Here is a 22,581-nt window from a genome sequence, read left to right as displayed (position 1 = left end):
AAAGACCAAAGACTACCAAACAGTCATCGTGACCGGTTGGAGATATTTGTGTAAACGTTTTGACACATTGGAGCATTGGGGAAAAACATTATTAACCCTACCAATCGAACTGTGTCACCACCGCGCGTGATTTGTGCAACGTCGAATATTTGCGAATTTTTTGGAGGAGATTTGAGAACCTTCTTGGACACACACACCCACAAGGATGAGGCTGTTGGCGGCAGCAACAGTTGCGCTTGTATTGCTTTTGAGCCAAGCAGCTGGCGAGGAACTCGCGGAGGAGAGAGCGGGACAGGAACAGGGCGATGCGGAGGTGAGTGTGCATGTGTTGTTTTGTTATGATTCAGCAACGCGACTATTTCCACATCAAAACGCTTTTGCGAGGGCCAACAAATAACGTAATCCCCTTCAAAGTGACTACGGCTTGGGGGCAGGGATAACGGTTCGACACTAAGCGGAAAATATGCAATTTTACAGTTAACTCTCACTCTCACCCGCTTGCCCCACACACACTCATGTACACCTGCCCATATTCACACACACACACACACCTATGCTCGCCATATTGGCTGATGGCCCGTTGTTTGTTCTTGCTTTAAGTACACAGAGAAAAAGAAGGTCGAATAGATAGATATTTACCTACAGTCCAACCTCCGTAACTCAGACTAGGATGTCACAATCAGAATGAATTCTGGCTAAGGTATTTGTAAGTTCTAATATTGATTATACATAGGTGATTTTCACAATCCTATAAAAGTATTCTGACTGTTGAGCAGTTTTTCTAATATAAGTTCGATTGTATAATTTAAGATGTCATACGAGTGTTCCTGTAACGTATTCTAATCTCAGATTTTGTATAGTCTTTCTGTAAATATAATGTGCATTTTATATTAACTTGAAACTGGCTTTCGCCTTTTTATAGTACCGGATTACATTGTTCTTATCTGATCAGAAACATAATAAAGCATTCTTTCTAGTTTCCATTTAGTGCTCTATTTCTTTGGTTCCGCTTATCTACGCCTGTTTAGGCCTTTGTTTATTTTGCGACGCATCAGCTGTTTGCTTATCGCTTTGACCGATAGAAACCCATTGATTCCCAGACTTTGCTGTTTTTTTCAACCGCTTCTTATCGGGGTTTTTAATTGGCCTCACTAGTACGTTTAAAATGGCTTTGTGCGCTGAAATTGCGTTTTAATTTCTGCCTTTCAAGTGAATTTTCATACAATCGGACCATGAAAATCAAATTGAAAATGTAATTTCTCGGCTTCCGTCGGAATTCGCTTAACCCCAGGGCACCTGCTTTATTTTGTGCAAAAATTATACATTTTCAAATAAACGTTTGATAACAAGTTATCAAATAAAGAGCTATGGGGTTAGCGGGAAGAAATAATCCTTCAAGGGTGGATTCATCCCTCTTGGTAGCGTTCAACCCCAATATTGACATCGGCCCAAGCCCACTCTTGTTCTAAGACTTTAGTGTACATTACTTTGGCAATAAAAAGCAAGGGTGTAGAAGACGGTGTTTAACGTGCTTAAAATCTGCGAACAATTGCCCACTTAGTGCACATGTTTTCAGTAAATTGTTTACGTAAACAAATTTATTTAGAAAGCGATGAGAACCTCTTACGAACAACAGACTTTTATATAGTCAAGCAACGTCAGCCAGTAGACAGAAGTGTATTCTGTTTGCATTAATAATTATAATGACTATACAGGTTGTACACAGTTGATGCAATCAATGTAAAAACAAAATAGAACTACCTAATTAATTTATGTTATTTTTTAACCTTATTGTCTGGTCTCAGTTAGACAATAATAATATTAATATTAATTAATTAAAAGTAAATACTTGCTTATTATTATACGGTCAAATTTATATTGAAGACCTATTATTGAAACTGTGATGATTTTTCTTTATTATTTATGTATATAGTAACTTGCTATCAATAAGTTCAATGAATTACGGTTCATGTTATAGGGAAAATACGTTTTATGTTTCAAACGTTTCGTCAAAGTCAACCGACTGCTAAAAGAGTACCAAATATGACAAAACTTGTCAGCGAGCAAGCCATAATTGATGATATCAACTTAAATAAATAATGCCGAGAAATCTTTGAAAATTTATTGGCCCACCACTGCGAGAACCTGAACAGATTTTAAATTGTGATTAAATGTTTCATGATTCAGAAGGGGAACAGATTTCAATTTAAATAAATTAAATTTTCTGTTTGTGGTACTCCAGGAGGCCCCCGTCCGCCCCTTTGCCACAAAGTAATGTGCCAGATTAATGACTGAGAGAGCACCGCCTGTTAGCCCCCTCCCCTCAGAGGAAACCTGGCTGGACTTTGGGGTGACGCCATTTGGAGCAGCGTCATCAATATCAATTAAATTGCCGGCAGAGGCAGCAGGGCAAAAACGAGAACCAGAAAAAATCTCGCAGCATTCATCATACTCCGGCAAACAAAAATATTTGTGTATGCAAATAATTAAATATAACGTAAAAAGGGTTCAACGAGTTAAAGCCACAGCGATGTGGATGGTCGGGGGTGCAAAAGTCCGCGCACTTGAATTATTTACCGCGTCGCGTTTCAAATGTTGAATTTTAATTTGACGCAAGCCTCAATGGACGTAAAAATAAGTTTAAATAAATAGAGTTAAAAAGCTGACTTAGCCAGGGTCGACCGAGTAATACCGTTTTTGAAATACTTGGGATAAAGAATGACGATTAACATAAAGCGTACATAGTGGAACTGATAAGGATATGATTGATTTCATTTTATGTTGACTTAATGTTCTAAGTGACACATTACTCATAAATAATTATTCTTATAAATTGAATGCCAAAGCCAAGTTATGGGTTTTTCCCCTGCAATACAATATACCCCTGTATAATGCTATCAAGGGGTAACTACAAAGGGAAAAGAAGCACAGAAACGCACGCACAGAGACTAGAAAGAATGCATGGTAGAATTTGCATAAATGAATATTATTGCGGAACTATACGCGCGGATACAGCCGCACATACCAAACACATTCGCACAAATATTTATGGGTACACACGAGTATTATATGCGAGCATAATATACATATTCATTCAGCCAAGTCAGCGGTAAGACTCGCAGAAAACTGGCTGCCAACTTATCAGCCACTATTGTCTCACAAATCTCTGTCAGTAGCCTGGAGTGGTCGGAGGGGTTTATGGCCGTCATTGAGGAAATCAAATCGGATGATTCACAAACCGCAAAAACAAAGCCAAAAAAGCGACGGACGAATCTATCGATGTCTCTGCCAGCAAATTGTCGGCGGTTGTCAAATGCGAATCTTCTTTCTGGCTTTTGGCTTTATGCAAATCAGCCCCGGGAAGTGCTGACTCCGCCCGTCGAAGACTCTATCCATCGATCCATCCATTTGTCTGGGCGTCCTTTGTATAATTTTGAGCATGATTTGCCGCCTAATAGAAATGCCAAAGGAAATTACGGCATTGGACCCACTAAATGGTTCGGCCAGCCCAAGACAACGAGACCCAATCACTCCCACCGCCCCACCTCCAATCCCTATCCCAATACCACCCCCGTTCGGCACAGAGGGCGCAAATTAGCACCCAGGGGAGCTGTGAAGGCAAAGTTTATAATGAGCTTGGCCAAAAGGGGGCCAATCTGTGGGTAAATGCCAGGGAGTGCGGCATGTGTGCGTGTGTGTCTCCATTGTCTGATTGGAAATTTAAGCAGGCTTCCCGGGTGTGTTATGCTAGCTATATAATTGAAAGATCTCGAACATAAAACATTAAACAGGCTTGGGCTATATTAGTTCATGAATTGAAGTCACTGACTGAATTAGTCACTTAATTTATATCTAAGGGTTTCTTTATAATGATTTCCTGAAAACTGTTAGTCATACCAATGTCGGATTGCTATAATTTTAGGCCCTATGATTTTAAGTTTGTTTTAATACCAGTAATGAGTTTCCATTGTTCTTTTGAGTTTTTGAATTTATAACACCATATTAATGTTGTAATATATCATTGGGTAACTCATTCTGGTGGGCTAATTCTCCGCTAAACTAGAGATATCTATCTGTTTCTCTCCACTTCTGCCATCACTGAGCCATTGTGAGGAGGAGGGGCGACTCGGATTGCGATGGTTAATGCATAAGCTTAAAACTATGAGTCGTGGGGGTCGGAGGTCAGGGGACTGTCTATTGACTGTGGGTTGGGTTGCCATGCCATCATGCCAATGGAGGGCGGATGGGGTGGGGACCGAATCTGCAGGTGTCCTGATGCCAGATAGCGCCGAACAAAGCCAATATCATTCCAAAGATGCTTGCGTGAAGCGTGGTTGGAATTTAAAATTTCAGCAGCGGTTATTAGTTAGTGCAAGATATGGAATTCCCCAAATCTTCACAAACTACACGCTCGAATGTGGTTTGCATTGTGAAGTCACAATTGAAACCCCAAAATGTTGATGTCGAGGAAGAATTAATCAATTTCAGACGAGGCTGAGATGGATGAAAATGAGATTACACGCTAGGGGGAAGCTATCTACATTTTCCGAATAAGTTCATGTTGAAAAACTATGATTTATTAGCATGAACAAATAAATACATATTTTTATGGCGTGGGATTAATTTAATCAAAGTCATAAAGATATTTAGGAGCTATTTATCATGTTTTTCAACTGAGAAATGTTGAATGTAAATATTTGTATTTCATTTTAGCTTCACTCTAAATCGATAAATTCAATTTATAAAACAAAAACTCAAATAGGTTGATATATGAAATAAAATAGATATATAATCAAAATCATTTTTATGACTCAACTCCATCCCACAACTATACAGAGCACAGGACAAGAAAGTGAACTTGATTTTATTAAAAAAAATCGCATCTTCATCTTCCCACTGCCTTATGCAAATGTGCTAACCCAAAAGTCAGTTTGAATGAGATTCAGAGAGCTCAGCAGGTGTCTAAAGAAAGCCCCCTGCCAAGGTTAATGTCTTTATTAACACTAAAACACGCCCAAAACGTGCGCATTTCATCAAAGCCCAAAAGTGCGGCATCTTCACCTTGGACACAAGTGTGTTGCACAACGCAGATACTCAGATTCCGACTCAGATTCGGATTCAGCAAACTAACCGCCCGACAGCTTTAATCCTATACCGGTTTCTCGGCTCATCGGTAGATGAGATGGGAGCTTGGGACTCAGAGCCGGTCGTGCGTAAGTGGATTTCAAAATGTTAATGGGCTGCGTGGAAAAAATTAAGTCACCAATGACAGAACCTCGCCGCGATGATGATGTTGGAGTTGCATTTATTTGCACGCCGAGCGGGCCAATCGCTTTAATTAAACTTTAATTAAAAACAACACAAGCCAAATTGCCAATTTGCAGCGACTGCGACGCAACGTTTGCTCGCTGATGTTTGCGATGATTCAATTAAAGTTTTTCAACACTGCCATCAGAGCACGGCTTAATGCGCAACACTTTTCGAAAGCTTGGCGTTTAATATTTCCCTGGAACCATTTACACTGGCAGATTTTGTGTTTACACGCGAGTTCAGTAAGCCACTGACTGCAACAAGAGCTTATGCCGATGGCGCGTTGTGTTTGCACAGATCAGGGAATTGAATGGGCTGATTGATGGCAAGTGTGCCGGAAAATACGTACGCTAAAATACACACATTAAGTACGCATGCAGTTTGTGAAGGGCGTTGAATTAAACGCCTTTTGTCAAGCGAACCAATATTGCATAATTTAAATTTACCATGATTTACTGAAACTATTTGTGTTTGTTTTGCATAGTACAACTTACTTTGTCATTTAAATACATTTAAAAAAGTCATGCCCAATATTGAATTATCTATTTAAACTCACTGCAACGTTAAGTCCCGTTTTCCCGTAAACTATCAACCAAATACCATTAATCTGTTCATGGTAAACTCTACTTTTAGCTTACATTTAATGATATGAGATAAAGGGCCGAGTAAGGTTTAGGACTTGGACATTATTTAACAATTTTTTCGAATAACGAATTACCAAAGGTGTCATGATATTTGATACTACGACTGAACATTGTCGGATGTTCTAACAGACGTCTACTAACTTAGTACCCCATATTATGGGTAATGCTGCCCAATTACTAATAACCCCTCGTTGCGCTCAGTGCAGACGAGTGTATTAAAAGAAGGCAACAGGCTTACGACCGACTGAGTATTGCATAAATTGGTTGCTCTTTTGCCAAGGAGTTGCCAGGACAACAACCAGAGCGAACTTACCAAGTGGGCGTTGCGAAGAACTTAAAAACCCATCATCGTGTTTTGGTATGGCTTGCGATGTTGTTTAAAATGCCATAAAGTTTAATTGAAAAACAAGCTACGGCATCTCCGTCGCATCCCCGTCACTCCCAAACCCCCGAACCACCCACTCAACATAATCAGCTTGAGCATCAGGCGGGCATCAACGTCGCCTGCAGTGACGCAACCGCTGTCAAAAGTTTTTATGCATTTTTCGGCTTTTTGTCACGACGTCAGCGGCAATGAGGATGAACGACCAAAACGTCAACAAGACGCCAAGTATTCCATTCCCCCAAACTACCCGATGACCCTATCCCAACTTCTGGCGGCTGCTGTCGCTGTCAACTGCAATGCATCAGCAGCAATAGCAGTAATACACTCCGCAAAATATGGAGTTTCGGAACCTCTTTTGAGACTTATCTGTTGTCTGAAACTGTGTTCCTATGCAACTTAATGCTTGAATTGTATTACCCCTCTGTACTATTAGATATTTTAAATTATATCACTAGGGTGAGTAGCTTTAAGATGGTAGGTTCAGGCGTTTTGATTGTTACTCACATTAAACATATATGGTAACTTCTAGAGTCGTTAAGGATGTTACACAATTAGAAATATTAAAAACAAATTCGAACTAGTTTTGATTGTATTTATCTGAACAGTCTTTATACTGACATCGGGAAACTTCTTCCATTTGAAGTACACATTACTCGATTTTTTCAAGTGCTCGACCAGAAGCAACACGGGATGAAACCGAGGCTAGTTGGCTGCCGTTTTGTGATTCCGATTTTTTAAATTATTCAGCAAAATCTGTCTGCGGTCGTCCGTCGATCCATCCGTCCCACTGACTGTCTGTCATCGGCTTTTTGCATTTGTGTTCATCACTTATCGATGGATTTTGCTGCAATGCTCCACAACCGGTTCGGTGTGGCTCGCATCGTTTCGCTTCAGATTCGTTACGGCGGTTAATTAGTTTTTGTGGCCTGAAAAGCCCAGTCAAGCGTCGGCCTGTGATTGACTTGATTGGTCATCTGATGTCCCGATCCGATGCCGCAGTTTGACCGCAATTGCAGTTGCAATTATGCAGAGTTCATTAGGCTTTAGGCCCGGTCGGTCTAGCAGGTGGATAAGGGGCAGGCCAACGATTAACTGGGCCTTTGAGGGACGGGCATTATGCCTTGCAATGCATTCATTTATAATTAACCCCAAATCACCCTGTGCCGTAATGCTTTGCTGCATTTTAAATTAGGGGGATTTACGCGCACGCCCGCTGGTGTTATGGCTTACACCTCACACCACCATTTGCTGGCTTTCCTAATTCAAAGTGCGTTGCAGGAGTTTTTAATCCTTTAATGGGTCAGAAATCAAGTTTATTACTAATATAAAAAAATATTTGGCTACTAGGGTAAGATAAATAATCATCATCATTTGCTTATATTAAGAGGATTGATTAATGACATGAGTCAAACTAATTTAAAATTTGACAAATGATAAATACATAGTGACTTAGAGCTTTTCTGTTGAATTTTGGGATAAATTATACGCATTACTTGTAGAGTTAAAGGGTAAATTGCGGAATACTGCAGGCTGTTTCGTCCATACTTAAAGATTGACTTAAATATATTTGCTTCGTCCACTCTAACGCCCTCTTTATCCCATTTTTGATGATTTGGCAACATTGTAACTGAAAATGATTTTATGGTACTTTGATTTATTTAATCAATACCTATTGATTCTACTGCCGAGAACCGTACCATTCGCACTGTTATGTTAAAATTTATAAATCGGACGTGTGTATGAGATAAGTAAAGGTCTAATTTCCAAACTAACTCACAAAATATACCCTACATTGCACCTCATGCGGAACTTTAACTGGTAAAACTAACAAAAATAGTATAGTTGTTGTGTGTTCGACATTGTTCGGATGAATTGTGTTTGACTGTTATCAATTCGTACCATAATCCGGAAAACATAAAATAATGACACTGGCAAAAATCATTAGTGGGATTAACCATGTAGGTCAACTGGCTTACAGTGGCTGGTGGCACAGTATCGCATAATCACACAACACCCACTCGGCTTGGCTTGCTCCATTCAAACATCACTCACTCCCCCACAAACACTCGCTAACCACCCAGCCCGGCATCCTGATCACCCATGTCTGCCACAATTCCAACAGAAATCTCTTTGTGTGTATCCTCATAAGTGTTTTGCTTTTTGTTTCGTCTTTCCCCACAACTCACCAATCCCAAAACCCCGAATCCGTCAAAATCCCGAAACCCGAATCAATAGAGCACGGAAACTGCAGAGTCGACTACGGATCAGGCGGTGAGTGAGCCGCCGATCAAGCTGGTCCACGTCTTGAATCCCGGCGAGCGGGAGTATCTGTCGCCCAATCTAATTGGGGTTCAGAACATAGCCATGACCTTCCTGCCCCTGTCGATGAACTTTGTGAATGTCATCGATGCCTTTCGGGAGATCACCGCCGGAGTGCGCTACGAGATCCTGCTTAATGCGATAGACCAGAAGGCGAAGCAGCCTGCGGAGGCGGACATCATCTGCCGGCTGGTCATCCTGGAGAAGCCCTGGCTGCGCACCCAATGGGGCGACAAGCACCGCGAGCTGGTCACCTCCAACTGCACCGACTCGGCGGAGAACTCGGTGACCGGAGACCCGGCGGAGAAGGCACGGCTGCTCAACGAGAAATACGTGAGTAATAGCATCTTCAATGGCGGTCAAAGGAACGAGCTGAGCGACGCAGAGATGGCCCATCTGGAATCTCAGATACTGACTAACCTGGGACCCATGAAGCGGAAGGTCAGCGCGACCAAATCCGCTCCACCGACTCCTCCTGCGGCGTCCTCTCCTGCTGCGCCCGCTCCTACTGATTATGCCGCTCCTGTTGCCATAACCGCTTCCATAACAGTCACCAAGCTCAGTCCACCTGAAGCCGCTAATGAGGCCGGCACGGCAATTAGCATTGATGAGGCGGAAAAAAAGGCTGTGGAGGTGGAGGTGGAGAAGAGGCCCGAAGAGGAGGGCGTAGCCTCCACCACAGTCGCCACAGAGCTGAACGATAATGAGAAGCGTTGGCTCGACGATATCCTATCGGTGGGTGCGTATAACTTCGAAAAGAGCCAGGAGAAGGAGCAGCAGCAGGAGGAGACCGCTCAGGAGCGGAAGGACCCTGAGGTGGAGGCTACTACCATATCAACAGCATCATCATGAATATCCTCATTATCATCCCAAACACACATACACACACCCCCATCCTCCACTGTCTCTGTCTTTTACACATAAATACTCTTTATACGTACTCTCCTTAATGCGAACAATAAAAAAGGAAAATGTTATTTAATTGAATTTATTTAAGCTTGCCTTTTCACCTGATGCCGATGATGACGATGATGGTGGTGGGGTGGGTTCGTCGGGATTTCTCGTTCTAGCACCCCCGCAAAACACTTATTTCACCTTAATAATCAAATGAGTTTCCGCTCTCAAATTACGGCCGCAATCTGTTTAACCCGGCCCTATCTTAGCCGAGCCCGTAGCACCTGGGGAGGGCCATCTGCGCCTGTCTATATGTCTTGGGGATCCCAAGTGCCGCTATATATGAGAGGTTAAGTGGGTGGGGGTGTGGGGGCCCCTCCTGCGGCACGGCCATGCAGTGCCCACGGTGTCGACAGAAGCAGAAGCACACAGAGTGCGAGGCAAGTGTTCTCATTATCCTCGTGCTCTACTTTTTACAGCGGTTGACTCTGTGGGCCACGCACAGTGGGTCGAAGGCGATTTGTCTGCGGGGGTGGGCACTTTCCACCCGACTTAACCCAGAGAGCATAAGGGGTTAAATAATCAATGACAGAATCTGAAATTTTAATGGCGTAACGCTACTTTGAAGATTGCGTCTGTTTAGACGGCATTTACGCCTTTTAAATCCTGCTCGTTTGATTGGGGAAATATGTGAGCAATACAAGATTTCCTTACAATATACTCTTTCTCAGATATTACAAACTAAATTATTTATCTTAATAAAATAGTAACTAATTTTCTTCCATCCCACTACTACTACTTCGTTTGTTTGACATCGCGTCTGCTTTAAACGTTTATCAAAATCATAATACCCTTTGCAAGGGTGTGAAAACCATTGCTGCATAAACTCTTCGTTTCTAATTAATAAACCTATTAATTACTGGGTTTAAATGCACACACCATTGGGGGAATAAATTACATTTTAATGGTAATAATTCGATTCAATCTGGGTTTGACATTTTCAACTATCGGAAATCTCTTTCCTACATTACTTCCAACCCATAGGAGTGCCTAATGAGCTCCTGGAAAAATCATCGGCGAATAAATTAATTAAGTGCTTTGAAAATGAGAACCACTCAGTTGCATTGCTGATTTACGCCAACTGTCAGAAAGCATAGAGCCGCGTTCAGCACTTGACTGTCAATATATCCAAATGGATTTCACGGACCATTGCACACACCGCCCATCACACTTGCCACCCAGTTCGCCACACACTTTATTTCAGCACCCACTGTGCCCCGGGTCGTTGAAACATCATTTACGTTATAATTCTTATTGAAATACACGTTTGAATTAACAGTTCCGGTGTTGGGATAATAAAAGCTGAGGTGGGTGGAGTTGGATAGCAGGCCGGCCTGCAGAATTCAGGCTGGAAAAGGGCGGCAGTACAGGCAGCTTAATGAATTCATGTTCGGACACAGGCTGCACACATCGAAGAGGATGGCCTGGGACTCCCATCGAAGCACGGCTCGACTGCTCCTTCTTTTTCTGTTCCTGTGTTTTTAATTATACACACGTCGTAGCCATTACATTCCATTCGGTATTGTGTCGCATCTAGATGACCTGCACTCGAAAAATGGTTCCACTGCGTTTTCTCAGTTTACTTGAGAGCTCTCGGAACTGACAGCTCCGTTCGTACTAGCTTGGGAAGAGTGGTCTTGGCCAGTTTTTGACAATTGCCCTTATAAGTAAGTTTTAAGAAGCATAGCCTCCATAAAATATTGATGAATAGACTCAGACTTAACCCACTGAATTCTACCAGCGCCTTATATAGATACACAATCTATTACAGCTATGAGCTTGAAATAAATAAACACAAGTATTTCTAGATCCACGCCTATAAATGCGTATCAAATATTTTCCACCTTTTCCGCAGCATGTGTGTTATTTCCAGCCTTTTTAGGCCGTAAAATGTTTTGAGTGTGACTCCACCTGCAGTCCCCATTCGCATTCGCCATGTCAGTTGGCTGACTGCGTCAGCAGGAGCAGACATTTGGCTCCTGGCTGTGGCTGTGGCTGCGGCCCGGATCCTCAGAAACCAACTCCCATCAACGGCATCAACATATCACCATCATCGATGCCAGCCGGCAAACGAATATCCAGCCAAAATGTTTGGTTTAATTGGTTTTGTGTTCGGCATTGAATGGTTTATGGGCCGCATGTGTCTGTCGGTGTTATTGTTGTCCTATTCCACAGCTGGAGAGGCAATGCCTTCGGGCCTCCGTGTTCCTTGCCGCAACTCTTCTAGCCACGTGCACTAGTACAATTTCGGTAATGTAAATTCAGACATGTCCTTGTTTCATTTGCATTCGTATGTTATTTATGTGCCAGTGCCAGTCCCCCTGAAACCCCCCACATTTCCACTCTTTTCGGGGTCGGAGGTCTGATGTGGTGACAGCTGCGTGTCTGTTTGTAATGGATAAGTGTTTCCGTGTTGCGTAATTAGCACGAGATTAACGAACTCTCAGACGGCAAACAAAGGGCTGATTTGGTTTGACTTCTGTCTTTCTGCTGCCTCGGATGTTTTTGTTAGGGATATTGCATAAGTACAAGCATCAAACCCCCTGTTAATGATAAGTTAAAGTGGGCTTAGAATCCACCCATTCATGCATAGTCTTAACTAAACATACTGACATTTCCCTATTTGCCTGTCTTGTTAAATGTTCTTAAAACCATAAAGGAGGTACCTCCAAATCTGGTCTACTTAAAAAATTTAAGTTTTTCGATTTGGGATCAGTATGGCCAATAATTCACATGGAAAGACAAAAATCTGGGTCCAAGTAGGCTGAAGGAAAGTTGTCAGTATCCTTTGGGTTCAAATCCAAATTTCAGTTGACATCACGCGGTATACTCGAACGGAACTCACTATATCAAATACGTTTTAATATATTTTTGTAAGTGAAGGTAATGAATTTCCAAAAATGTTACTAAACTGATAGATACGATTTTGCAGAGATTTTTTTCACGATGAAGCAATTTGCACTGACGACCTGCATCCGCCGTATCTGGATCATGTCCGGTTGGTTGCGCCAGGAGGCGGCCATTGCAGCTGGCATGTTGGTGGTGCAGCGTCATCAGGTGGAGTTGAGGGAGGAGGAGGAAGTCAAGGTCGAGCAGCAGGTGGCAGCCAGTGGTGGCGAGGTGGGCGTCGATTCCCAAGGCAGACTCCGCCGTGTGCGCATGCTCGACGATTACATTCTGCCCTTTGAATGCGGCATGTGATTCTTGATCCGTAGCTCCCGTTCTTCTATCTGGTTCTGCCCTTTAGCTGGGGTCTTGAGTTATTTTCGCTTTTTGGAGTACTTTGCTGTCTGCGCTTTGGGAGTTCAAAACTGTAACGTGGTCGGCCTTCTGCAGAAGCCACACATCCAAATTTTGGTCTGACCCACGTAATCGTCACTGAATCATCAATGGAGTCTCGTTCTTCACTTGGACGGACAACGGAATAAATGTGTTAATCAAAGCATTGGTTTCATGCACCAAAATTGTAGACGAATATGTCTGACTTTGTTTATGTAAAATTTTATTTTTTAAAAGTAGTTGAAGTTCATCACTACATATTTGCGAATTTAAAATTAAACAATACTGGTGTCAAAATCACAAAGTCTAAAAATTGTTAAAGGTGCCCTTACTGACTGGTTTTATAAGATCGGGGCTATTCATCACCTTTCAACTTTAAGAATCGAAAATATAAGAAAATAAACATTGTACATTAAAAAAGGGTTATCTTAAATACACTAAAATATAAAGTATATGAATGGCATTGCTAGAAGAAATCGTATGCCAAAAATTGTGTTCAGAACTGTTGATACAAGTTAAAAAAACTGGATTTACTTAATTGTCTTTGATAATAATATTAAGATATAGTATATGGAAGTGTTCGGGCTTCATGGGCTTAAGTCTGTTTGACGTGAATAAATACATCTGCTTACTAAACTGGAGAGCCAAACATTCAGCATTGGTTAAATACCCTATTTTATGTGCGTACAGCTTTGTCTAGCATAGGTTAGATAAAAGTATACTGTTTCGTTTTTACTGGTATGTTTTTCCCGAATAAAAATTATATACTTATGGTGGGTCGATTTTAAAATTAATTTTTTTTCCATTGCATGCTCTGGCTTAAAAAGTAGAATTAGTTTATTTTGGTTAAACAGTAAATAGCACAATAAGATGTGGATGTGTCTACGACAGCGGTCATAAGCTATCCATTAAGGTGTCATTGGAAATAGCTCTGCGTTTTCTTTGTCCTAACAACAGCGGTCGGAACAAAGAACAAAATTTCTTTTTATTACGTTCCAGACCACGAGAATACTTAAAATATTATTTGCGTTTTTAAAATACTTATCAACATTACTTATTGCAGATCCATCGCAGCAGACGCAGCCTGAATGACATCGTGGGTGAGCATAAGCCTTATGACGAGGAAGCGGCAAAGGCGCAATTGCAAGAGTCCCTTGATAAACTTATCGCCGGCGAGGGTCCCCAGTACAAGTAAGCCCACATAGAAATTAAAGCTTAACCCTTTCGACCGCGACTTTAAAACATACGCTGCAACGCCCACAAACGACCATAACGCCAAAACCTGCTATCAACCACATTTTTTTAAATATTTTATGTGTGAATGCAATTTTGTTTTGATTTTCAATATATATCTTCATGTCAAAACTTGTTAAAGTAGGACTCTTCATTAAAATTGTATAAGCAAATAAGGTGTGCAATCTTGGGAACAATCGCTTTGCTGCTTGCATATCCCCAACCCCCTAGCCCTCCCCTTAAGTGACTGATAAACTTAGTAACGACTATAGCGTATTTTCTTGTTCTATAATCTAATTTTGAAATAGTATATATCCATTTTTACATTACTTACTTTTTTTTACACATTTAACACCGATTGAATGAAACAATTTTATATGAGTTTAGATCCACTTAAATTACACTGCAAGGATATATACGAATCCTTTTTTCCTTATCATTCCTAGAGAAGATATCCATAATATGATCCTAATGCAAAAGAAGCGCCTAGTGCTAGCTGTTTGAGTTGTAAAGTTGCTCACAAGCATCTTTTGGTCGAAAGTGTTAACCTTTTAATGTTGGTCCCTTATTAAACTCATCATACATTGTATAGGCAGATTAAGTTTACCAAGATTTCTTATAGAAATATCGTAGAAATTAGCAACACTTTTTTTTATGTATCAGTAATTATAAAAAATATTTCATTTATGACTCACAATTTTCTATTTTTCAGAATCGTGAAAGTTTACTCCGCTTCGCGGCAGGTGGTTTCAGGCACCTTGACCCGCATCGACGCGGATCTAATCGATGGCTCGGACTCCAAGCACCGCTGCATCGTGGAGATCTGGACAAAGGCCTGGGTTAGGAAGGATGCTCACGAAATCACCTTTAAGTGCCGCAACCAGCCTGTGGTTCAAGCGCGCCACAGCCGATCCGTAGAGTGGGCCGAAAAGAAGACACACAAGAAGCACATTCACCGCACACTGGACAAGGTGGATCACCTGTTCCACAAGTTCCAGGTGCGATTTGGCCGCCGCTACGTGAGCACCGCCGAACGCCAGATGCGCCTGCGCATCTTCCGCCAGAACCTAAAGACCATCGAGGAGCTGAACGCCAACGAAATGGGCAGTGCGAAGTACGGAATCACTGAGTTCGCTGACATGACAAGTTCGGAGTATAAGGAACGCACTGGTCTCTGGCAGCGTGATGAGGCGAAGGCCACCGGTGGATCTGCGGCTGCGGTCCCGGCGTACCCTGGTGAACTTCCCAAGGAGTTCGACTGGAGACACAAGAATGCCGTCACACAGGTGAAGAACCAGGGATCGTGCGGCTCGTGCTGGGCCTTCAGTGTGACGGGCAACATCGAAGGTCTGTACGCCGTGAAAACCGGCGAACTGAAGGAGTTCTCGGAGCAGGAGCTGCTCGACTGTGATACCACGGACAGTGCCTGTAACGGTGGCCTCATGGACAATGCCTACAAGTAAGTGCCGCTGGAGCGAAGATATTTTTCACTTTCTAATCGATGTTCCCCCTACAGAGCCATCAAGGATATTGGCGGCTTGGAGTACGAAGCTGAGTATCCATACAAGGCCAAGAAGAACCAGTGCCACTTCAACAAAACCCTTTCTCACGTTCAGGTTTCCGGATTTGTGGACCTGCCCAAGGGCAACGAGACCGCCATGCAGGAGTGGCTGCTCACCAACGGACCCATCTCGATTGGTAATCAATGAAAAACTAATTCCCTGAAGTTTACTCTAACCAATATTTCTGTGTAGGCATTAACGCGAACGCTATGCAGTTCTATCGCGGCGGCGTCTCACATCCCTGGAAGGCTTTGTGCTCCAAGAAAAACCTCGACCACGGTGTGTTGGTTGTGGGCTACGGCGTCTCCGACTATCCCAACTTCCACAAGACCCTGCCCTACTGGATCGTGAAGAACTCGTGGGGTCCGCGCTGGGGAGAGCAGGGCTTCTACCGCGTTTATCGCGGTGACAACACCTGCGGCGTCAGTGAGATGGCCACTTCAGCTGTGCTCGCCTAGAGTTGATTTGAGTCCACCTTATATACATACATACGACTATATCTAGGTTAATATTTCAGCCAGTAACTTTATGTACAATTCCGTTTCAATGTTCTACCGACGCGATGAGGAAGTCGTTAAGTTTTAGATCTTCGCATATACAGTATAATCATTTCGGGCATCTGTAATCTCACGCAAAAGTCTGCATCCACATATTCTGCTTTAAATTGAAATAACAATAAATTGTACAAGAAATAAACATTTGCAGCCATTTATTCAATGATTCAATCGATGTTAGCCTTTGTCGCAGCAACAGTTGGTCATGGAACAGTGGGACAAAAAAGAGGAAATATTCAATCATACGTATAACAAAAAGATGTTCGTTTTGTAAAAGCCAATTCAGACGCCAGGAAATAGTTAGAATATTCGCTTCACCAGCTAACTTTTTTCATTTTTGGTGATCTGGCATTGATTTTAAAGCCCAATCCCACTGTGCAGAAGTGCAGTATGCTAATTAGATTTAGACCAGGGCCGTCGCCCCATTGGAAGCCACACAAAGTGTGGGTTTCTGGTGCAGAGCGGAGCTCAGTAGCAGCTTGAAGCGCATCGGCGGCGGTGAACGGAGCAATGGCCATGGACGACTACGATGATGACAGTAGGTGAGACCAGGACGAAGGATGCAGACCCTTAATTGCGTACCATCCACACTTTCCAGTGAGCAGCGTGGGCGTAACCACGGCCCGGATCGAGAACCAGCACCACCAGCAGGGTCAGCATGGACACCACCAAGGTGGCCAAGGCCAGCACAGCGCCGGGGCGGTGAAAGTGGGAGGATGGCGGTACGAGGACGCCAGTCGCTACATCGGCGAGTGGAACCAGCGGGGCCAGAAGCACGGCATCGGACACCTGCAGTTTGCCGATGGCACCCGCTACGACGGCCAGTTCCAGGAGGGTCTTAGTCAGGGAGTCGGCTGTCTCTGGTTTGCGGATGGCGCAAAGTTAGTTCGGATAATAGTAAGGATGCAAACCTTCAGAAAATACTTCGGTCATTTGATTTATTCAAATCCAACGATTCTGTTTTATTCTGCACTTTGGGATTACACCAAAAATTTAATGATTCTTAACGATTTGTACAAATTTCGGTAAGGCGCAGAAAAAACAGATTCAAATGGTTTAGTTTTCACATCACTTGAACATTGGTTTGCGTCCTTGTGGAAAGTAATTTAAAATGGTATTAATTTTAGTCTATCTCCAAGCCAGATACGAAGGCGAGTTCCATCAGGGCTGGTTCCATGGCAATGGAATCTTCTGGCGCGCTGATGGCATGAAGTACGAGGGGGAGTTTCGTGGCGGCAAGATCTGGGGCCTTGGACTTCTGACATTCCAGGACTTCACGCACGGCTTTCCCAGGAACGAAGGATTTTTCCAGGACTGCCGCTTTATGAGACGGCGTCGATGTCCCGAGGTAGTGCAGCGGGCTCAGAAGTGCGCTCTTATGGCCCGTTCCCAGTGCGAGCACCCCTACTGAACAGAGCCATCCGTTAATATTGGTGAACACAAAAGACCGAAATCCTTTAGAAGCTGAAAATAATCTGGGGACAGCTCGAATTGATTTAATCAAACACCTAAATAAACAAAAAATTAGGTGAACTTGCTCACTTGTTTTAAATATTAACAAGAATATTAATTTTACCCACATCAATACATGCTATGGAATGTGGCTAGCTTGCCCACAATCGTCTTTCGCCAAATGATTTTAATGTAAGTGCAATCTACCGATTTGCTTAGCTGTATGCAATGTCATTCCAAAAATGTCAGATTTTACACATACACCTTTCTAAGTGCGATAACTCCTGCTTTTTGAACTTGAAATAAAATTAAAAGAGTAATGAAAAGCAACTGTTAATGAGGCTTAAAATGATTCTCTACTGATAATTATCAGTTCATTTATAATCGTTGATCGGTAACAAAGTCATCAGTCAACTTTATTTTCTTTCATTGCTGGATTTTAAAAGAATTAAAATAAAATTGTTTCAAAAAATTAAAGAATGTTTTTAAAATTTTAAACTCTTTAGTGATTTAGATTTAGACTGTTTACAGAAAATCTATCGCTTTCCCAACTATTGGATATCGGCCAATTTCTGTTGCCATGCATTAAGGCGGGTGAAATTGGGACCTTAAACATTTCCATACGAATGTAAGCCGCCCTAATAGGCACGAAAAATGCAGTGTGTGAATAAAAAATTACTGAAAGGCGGCTGTATCGATTAAAAAGAAACGGATGTAATATCACGATTATTAATATAACATCTCTAAGCCTTATATGCCTAGAATCTTTCAAAAGGTGATACCGCCTCTGCTATTGACTTTAAACCTTAACAGAAAAAACAACAAAATTATGAATGTAGATCCTAAAATTTGTGCGTTCGCTTATTGGCTTTAAAGTATTAACAAGAATGGTAATGTTCCTTGGCTAGTTCCCACTAGGTGCTCCGACCAGGTACCAGGCATTCCTGGCCTTGACCGCTGTGTTCCGCACCAGTCTCTTGGGATCATCCAAGGCGGCGGCAAGGGCCAATGTAACATCCACTTTGTGGGGCAACAGGACGAAGGTGGGATACTTGGTAATATCATAGAGCAACTGCAACGCCGCAATACGAACTTGCTGTAAGAAATAAAATAAACTTTTAGGTAATTCTGATTTTAGCTAATTTTTCCCAAAAGCAAAGAATTAGTTTCAAGACTTATTAGGTTTACAGAAGCCTTTAAATCATTAAAGTCATTTACCATAGTGTGCTGGGCCTTGTATTTTGATAGCTCCAGGCAGCTGGGTATAAGGTGGGCCAAGTGCGCCTGGAAGTATGCGTCCTGCTGCGCCACAAATTTTTCACAAATGCCGAGTGCGATGCACAGCGACTGCGCCTCGTTGTGCTCCTCTAGGCTCTTGAAGAGCAACGGTCCTAGCTGTTCTATGTTTAGCTTGATCACGGCCTGTGGTGTGGCTTTCAGTACGTAAACGAACGCTTTCAGGTGGTGCACACAGTAGTTGGCAAGCTTACTGCCCATCTTCCCCATGACTGTGTGGAAGAGCTTCTGCTTGTAGAGGAACTTAACCACGGGCAAATCCAGTTCCGGGTATTCGGCGGCAATGATGTCGAATCCCAAGGCTGCGGCAGTGCTCAAAGTAGGATGCTTTAGCAGATCAGAAAGCTGATAAAGAATACAATGTTATTGTAGCTAGCGAATTAAAATACTAATTTATCAGTACGTACATCACCAACAATATCAGCAGCCTCATCGAATCCCGCGACCACTAATCCTTTCGCCACCCAGGCCAGAATCTCCACTGCCCGCACATCACCCTTCTTGATAGCCGCCTTAAGCTGATCCGTGATTTTCTTGACCTTTCCCAAGTTGGCTGGATTGCTCTCCATCTTGTTGACCATGCTGCAAAGCAGGTGGTGAGCGATCACGCGCAACTGTTCATTTTCCGAGTTTAGGGAGAGCTGTGTTAAATCGGATAGAAGCCGCTCAAAGTGATCATCCAGAGTGATATCCTTATGCAGATAGCCGAGCAACCCCTTGGTAATGTACAAATCCGCAGACTGATTTAGGTTGAGTTGGGGAAGGTATTCGCTAACTATCGCACTTTGTTCTGAGAGGGGCAGCTGCTGGGTGATACGACTTAATGCTCCCGCAATCTGCTCCAAAGACTGCAGTGACAGACCCTCCGTGTGTTGGCCCAACTCAATGAGCTTGTGCAGCAAATTGGACTCCTGCTGCAAATCGACGACGAAGCGCTGATCCTCCAGGAGCAGCAGTTTGTTCAACGCTTCTAGAGCCAGCAAGCGAATGGGGTCCGCGGTTGTGTCCTTGAACGACTGTGTCATAACCAAATCTAAAATGCGTTGAGTAAACGCCATTTGAGGCAGGAGGGGCAACAGATTGGTGTATATCTTCCGCTTGACAAAGTTGGAAAAGATTTCGAAGTTTCGCACGCAGACGTCGATAAAGTTTGACTGCACTTCCACCGGCTGCAGAGCTCCGAGACTGACCGTAAGTGTGGTGAAATCCAGGTCGATGGACGGATGACTAATGAGCTGAACTAGCGCCTTATAGACTAATGCGCGTTGTTTCTCGCTGAGAACTGGAGCACTTTCGTTAAGCACAGAAAGCGCCGCCTTCTGAAGCTCCAAGTCCTCCTGCTTGGGATCGAAATCTTCCTGTTCGATAAGTCTTAAAGAGGCAATCACATCGTCTTGCAGGGACTCACATATCTTAGCGTCCAGTTTCTGAAGAGAATCGCGCAATGCAGACAGTTTATACACCTGGCTAACTATGTGATAGATCTTGATTCGCTGTTCAGACCCTGCTTCTGTGGCCTGCAACTTAAGCAGAAAACTGTTAAGGATCTTGTCCGCCGCGTAGGGCGCGTCTCCCGCCACACACACCAAGGCGATCCCGGTGGCAGGATGAAAAAGGCGTTGATTGACATCGCTGAGGTGTGGCAGGATTACGCCCAGGATAGAGCTCTGGTAGCTATGGCTGATATCGGGTAAGTGGGACGCTCTCTCTAGGAGCGCAGACAATGCCTTTAGGGAGGCCTTCAGGATTTCCTCGTTGTCATTTCCGGGAAAGGTCTCTGTTTTCAGAGCCTGCCAAATCTGATCGAAATGCGGCTCCAAAACTGAGGGTGGGAATTTCAAGGCAGCTTGGTGCTGTTCCAAAAATAGAAATTAGTAAGGGCACGAGTTTTAAGGTCTACATTTATCTTGCCAGCAATTCTATGGAGTCCAGTTTGGCTACCAGCAACTCGCTCTCCAGCTTTTCTATGGCCAACACCACTGTGCCCTCTGCGAACTCGTTGTTGGCCACCAGACAGTTAGTCAGCTTTACGGCCAATTCATCGCGGGTTATTGCCTCCGGATCCGCCTTGCTGGGATTAAAGTCGATAGGAAAGTAGCATGCAAAGATCTCGAACATCTCTTCGGACAAATGCAGCAGCGGATACGTGGATAAGAACTCGGGCATGAAGGTGAAAATGATGTCAAGGTTGCGGGGGTCACGCTCGCCGTCGATAGAATTGATCAGGCCGTAGACAAAATCACCGGCCATCGTCTGGAGCTCTATACAGAATAATAAATGGTTTTTTAATCCATTAATTCTGAAATCTTAAACCTAAACTTAAACTTAGATCCATTTGATTAATTTGTTGCCTGATTTTTTGATAAAAACCTCAAAACTATCAAATATGTGACGGCAAATTATGGTAAGATCACCCAAGTCTGTAGGAAACAGACAAAAATAATTTCCCGAAGTAACCGATGCTCACCCTCTTTAAAGTTGATCGTCAGGTACTGGAAGATGTGGAACAGCTTGGTGCGGTCGCCCCGCGTCTGCGACTGGCAGGTTGTGTACTCGAAGAAGGACTGCAGGATCTGGGGAACCAGGGGGCGCGGCAGAGCTTTCATGTGGACCATGGCGTCAATGCCGTCGATGATGGCCGGCATTACATTGTGATGGTCGCGCAGTCGATCCATGTAGAAGGTGCTGAGGAACTCCAGCTGGCGCTCGTCGAGCAGATCCTGAGGCAGGGCGACCAGCACGGCGGACAGCAGGTTGGTTCCGGCCACCCGCTCCTCCGTGTCCGGTGAGGATAGGGCGAAGCCCAGTTCCTCGGCCAAGGCGGATATGTCATACGTCTTGGAGGACAAATCTGGAGAAAACAAAGGAAATCTCAGTGAGAATGTTCGATCTGTTGGCGATGCGGGTGGGAACCTGCCCTTGGCTATCTGGGTTGCGGCCTTCAGCAGCTTCTGGTCGCTCTTAAGAGCCTTCTCCAGGGTGGCGCGCGTGGGCGTTGTCATTTCGGGCGCCGTCGCTTGCGTGGTTTCTAAATTTAATATGTGTTTAAGCACGTTAAGCCGAAATGTTAAGAACCGATAACCGATGACTCGGCGTACTAGCCTTATCTATAGCTCAGCGTTGCCAGACTTGTTACTTGTGCAGATGTCGCTTAGGCCTTAGCGGTAAATATAGCTATAAGTTGGAGATACCAAAGCCCTAAGCGTTGGAGTGTACCTAAATATAATCCTTGATTTTATTAACTGGAAATTTGGAAAACATTTATTTGTATTTATGTATTTTACAATTAATTTCATATTTCGGTAATTTTAAAGAATTAGTGGTAAGCAAGCCTAGGTGAAAAGAATAATTATTTGATATGATGTTCATTTGTGTTTTAAAAGTAAAAGGCCTTTAATTTAATGTTCGGATAAGTGATTTATTTGAAAATAACATATGAAAATATCATCTCGGACTTACTTTTTACTATCACTGTACAAACTTACTTCCAAAGAAAGGCCAAAAACGACAAGTACAGAATAGATGACTTCTGTACTTGTCGTTTTTGACCTTTCTTTATAATAATAATAATAATTATTATTATTTATAATTAA

General features: G+C 43.1%; 4 protein-coding genes across 6 annotated transcripts; 3 read left to right on the top strand and 1 right to left on the bottom strand.

Annotated features, from left to right (window-relative positions):
• Positions 1-49: 49 nt before the first annotated feature.
• CtsF (Cathepsin F) lies at positions 50-16,382 on the top strand. Of its 2 annotated transcripts, XM_036819297.3 has the most exons (6): positions 67-313; positions 8,575-8,991; positions 13,955-14,082; positions 14,837-15,583; positions 15,641-15,822; positions 15,879-16,382. In XM_036819297.3, exons 1-6 carry the CDS (start codon positions 206-208, stop codon positions 16,142-16,144), a joined length of 1,848 nt encoding a protein of 615 aa, XP_036675192.3. In that variant the 5' UTR covers positions 67-205; the 3' UTR covers positions 16,145-16,382. The 2 variants fall into 2 exon arrangements, with proteins under 2 accessions (XP_016926037.3, XP_036675192.3); XM_017070548.4 differs by lacking the exon at positions 8,575-8,991 and having other exon boundaries at positions 50-313.
• LOC108006948 (uncharacterized) lies at positions 179-13,204 on the top strand. Of its 2 annotated transcripts, none has more exons than XM_070996533.1 (2): positions 179-313; positions 12,545-13,204. In XM_070996533.1, the coding sequence occupies exon 2, from the start codon at positions 12,559-12,561 to the stop codon at positions 12,811-12,813; it is 255 nt and encodes an 84-aa protein (XP_070852634.1). In that variant the 5' UTR covers positions 179-313; positions 12,545-12,558; the 3' UTR covers positions 12,814-13,204. The 2 variants fall into 2 exon arrangements, with proteins under 2 accessions (XP_070852634.1, XP_016926039.1); XM_017070550.4 differs by lacking the exon at positions 179-313 and adding an exon at positions 11,862-12,485.
• Positions 16,383-16,648: 266 nt separating the features above from the next.
• Positions 16,649-17,771, top strand: rtp (MORN repeat-containing protein retinophilin). Its single transcript, XM_017070558.4, has 3 exons — positions 16,649-16,778; positions 16,839-17,121; positions 17,384-17,771. Exons 1-3 carry the CDS (start codon positions 16,751-16,753, stop codon positions 17,649-17,651), a joined length of 579 nt encoding a protein of 192 aa, XP_016926047.2. The 5' UTR covers positions 16,649-16,750; the 3' UTR covers positions 17,652-17,771.
• A 615-nt stretch (positions 17,772-18,386) lies between these two features.
• On the bottom strand, positions 18,387-22,083 carry Mms19 (MMS19 nucleotide excision repair protein). Its single transcript, XM_017070557.4, has 6 exons — positions 21,906-22,083; positions 21,456-21,839; positions 20,900-21,249; positions 19,396-20,841; positions 18,911-19,333; positions 18,387-18,788 (listed from the first exon to the last, which is right to left on the bottom strand). Exons 1-6 carry the CDS (start codon positions 21,988-21,990, stop codon positions 18,597-18,599), a joined length of 2,880 nt encoding a protein of 959 aa, XP_016926046.3. The 5' UTR covers positions 21,991-22,083; the 3' UTR covers positions 18,387-18,596.
• Positions 22,084-22,581: the final 498 nt, after the last annotated feature.

The sequence above is a fragment of the Drosophila suzukii genome, chromosome 3, assembly GCF_043229965.1.
Source record: "Drosophila suzukii chromosome 3, CBGP_Dsuzu_IsoJpt1.0, whole genome shotgun sequence".
Classification (NCBI taxonomy): domain Eukaryota; kingdom Metazoa; phylum Arthropoda; class Insecta; order Diptera; family Drosophilidae; genus Drosophila; species Drosophila suzukii.
Note: the sequence above shows the minus strand (reverse complement) of the source record. Positions and strands in the feature narration are given on the sequence as shown.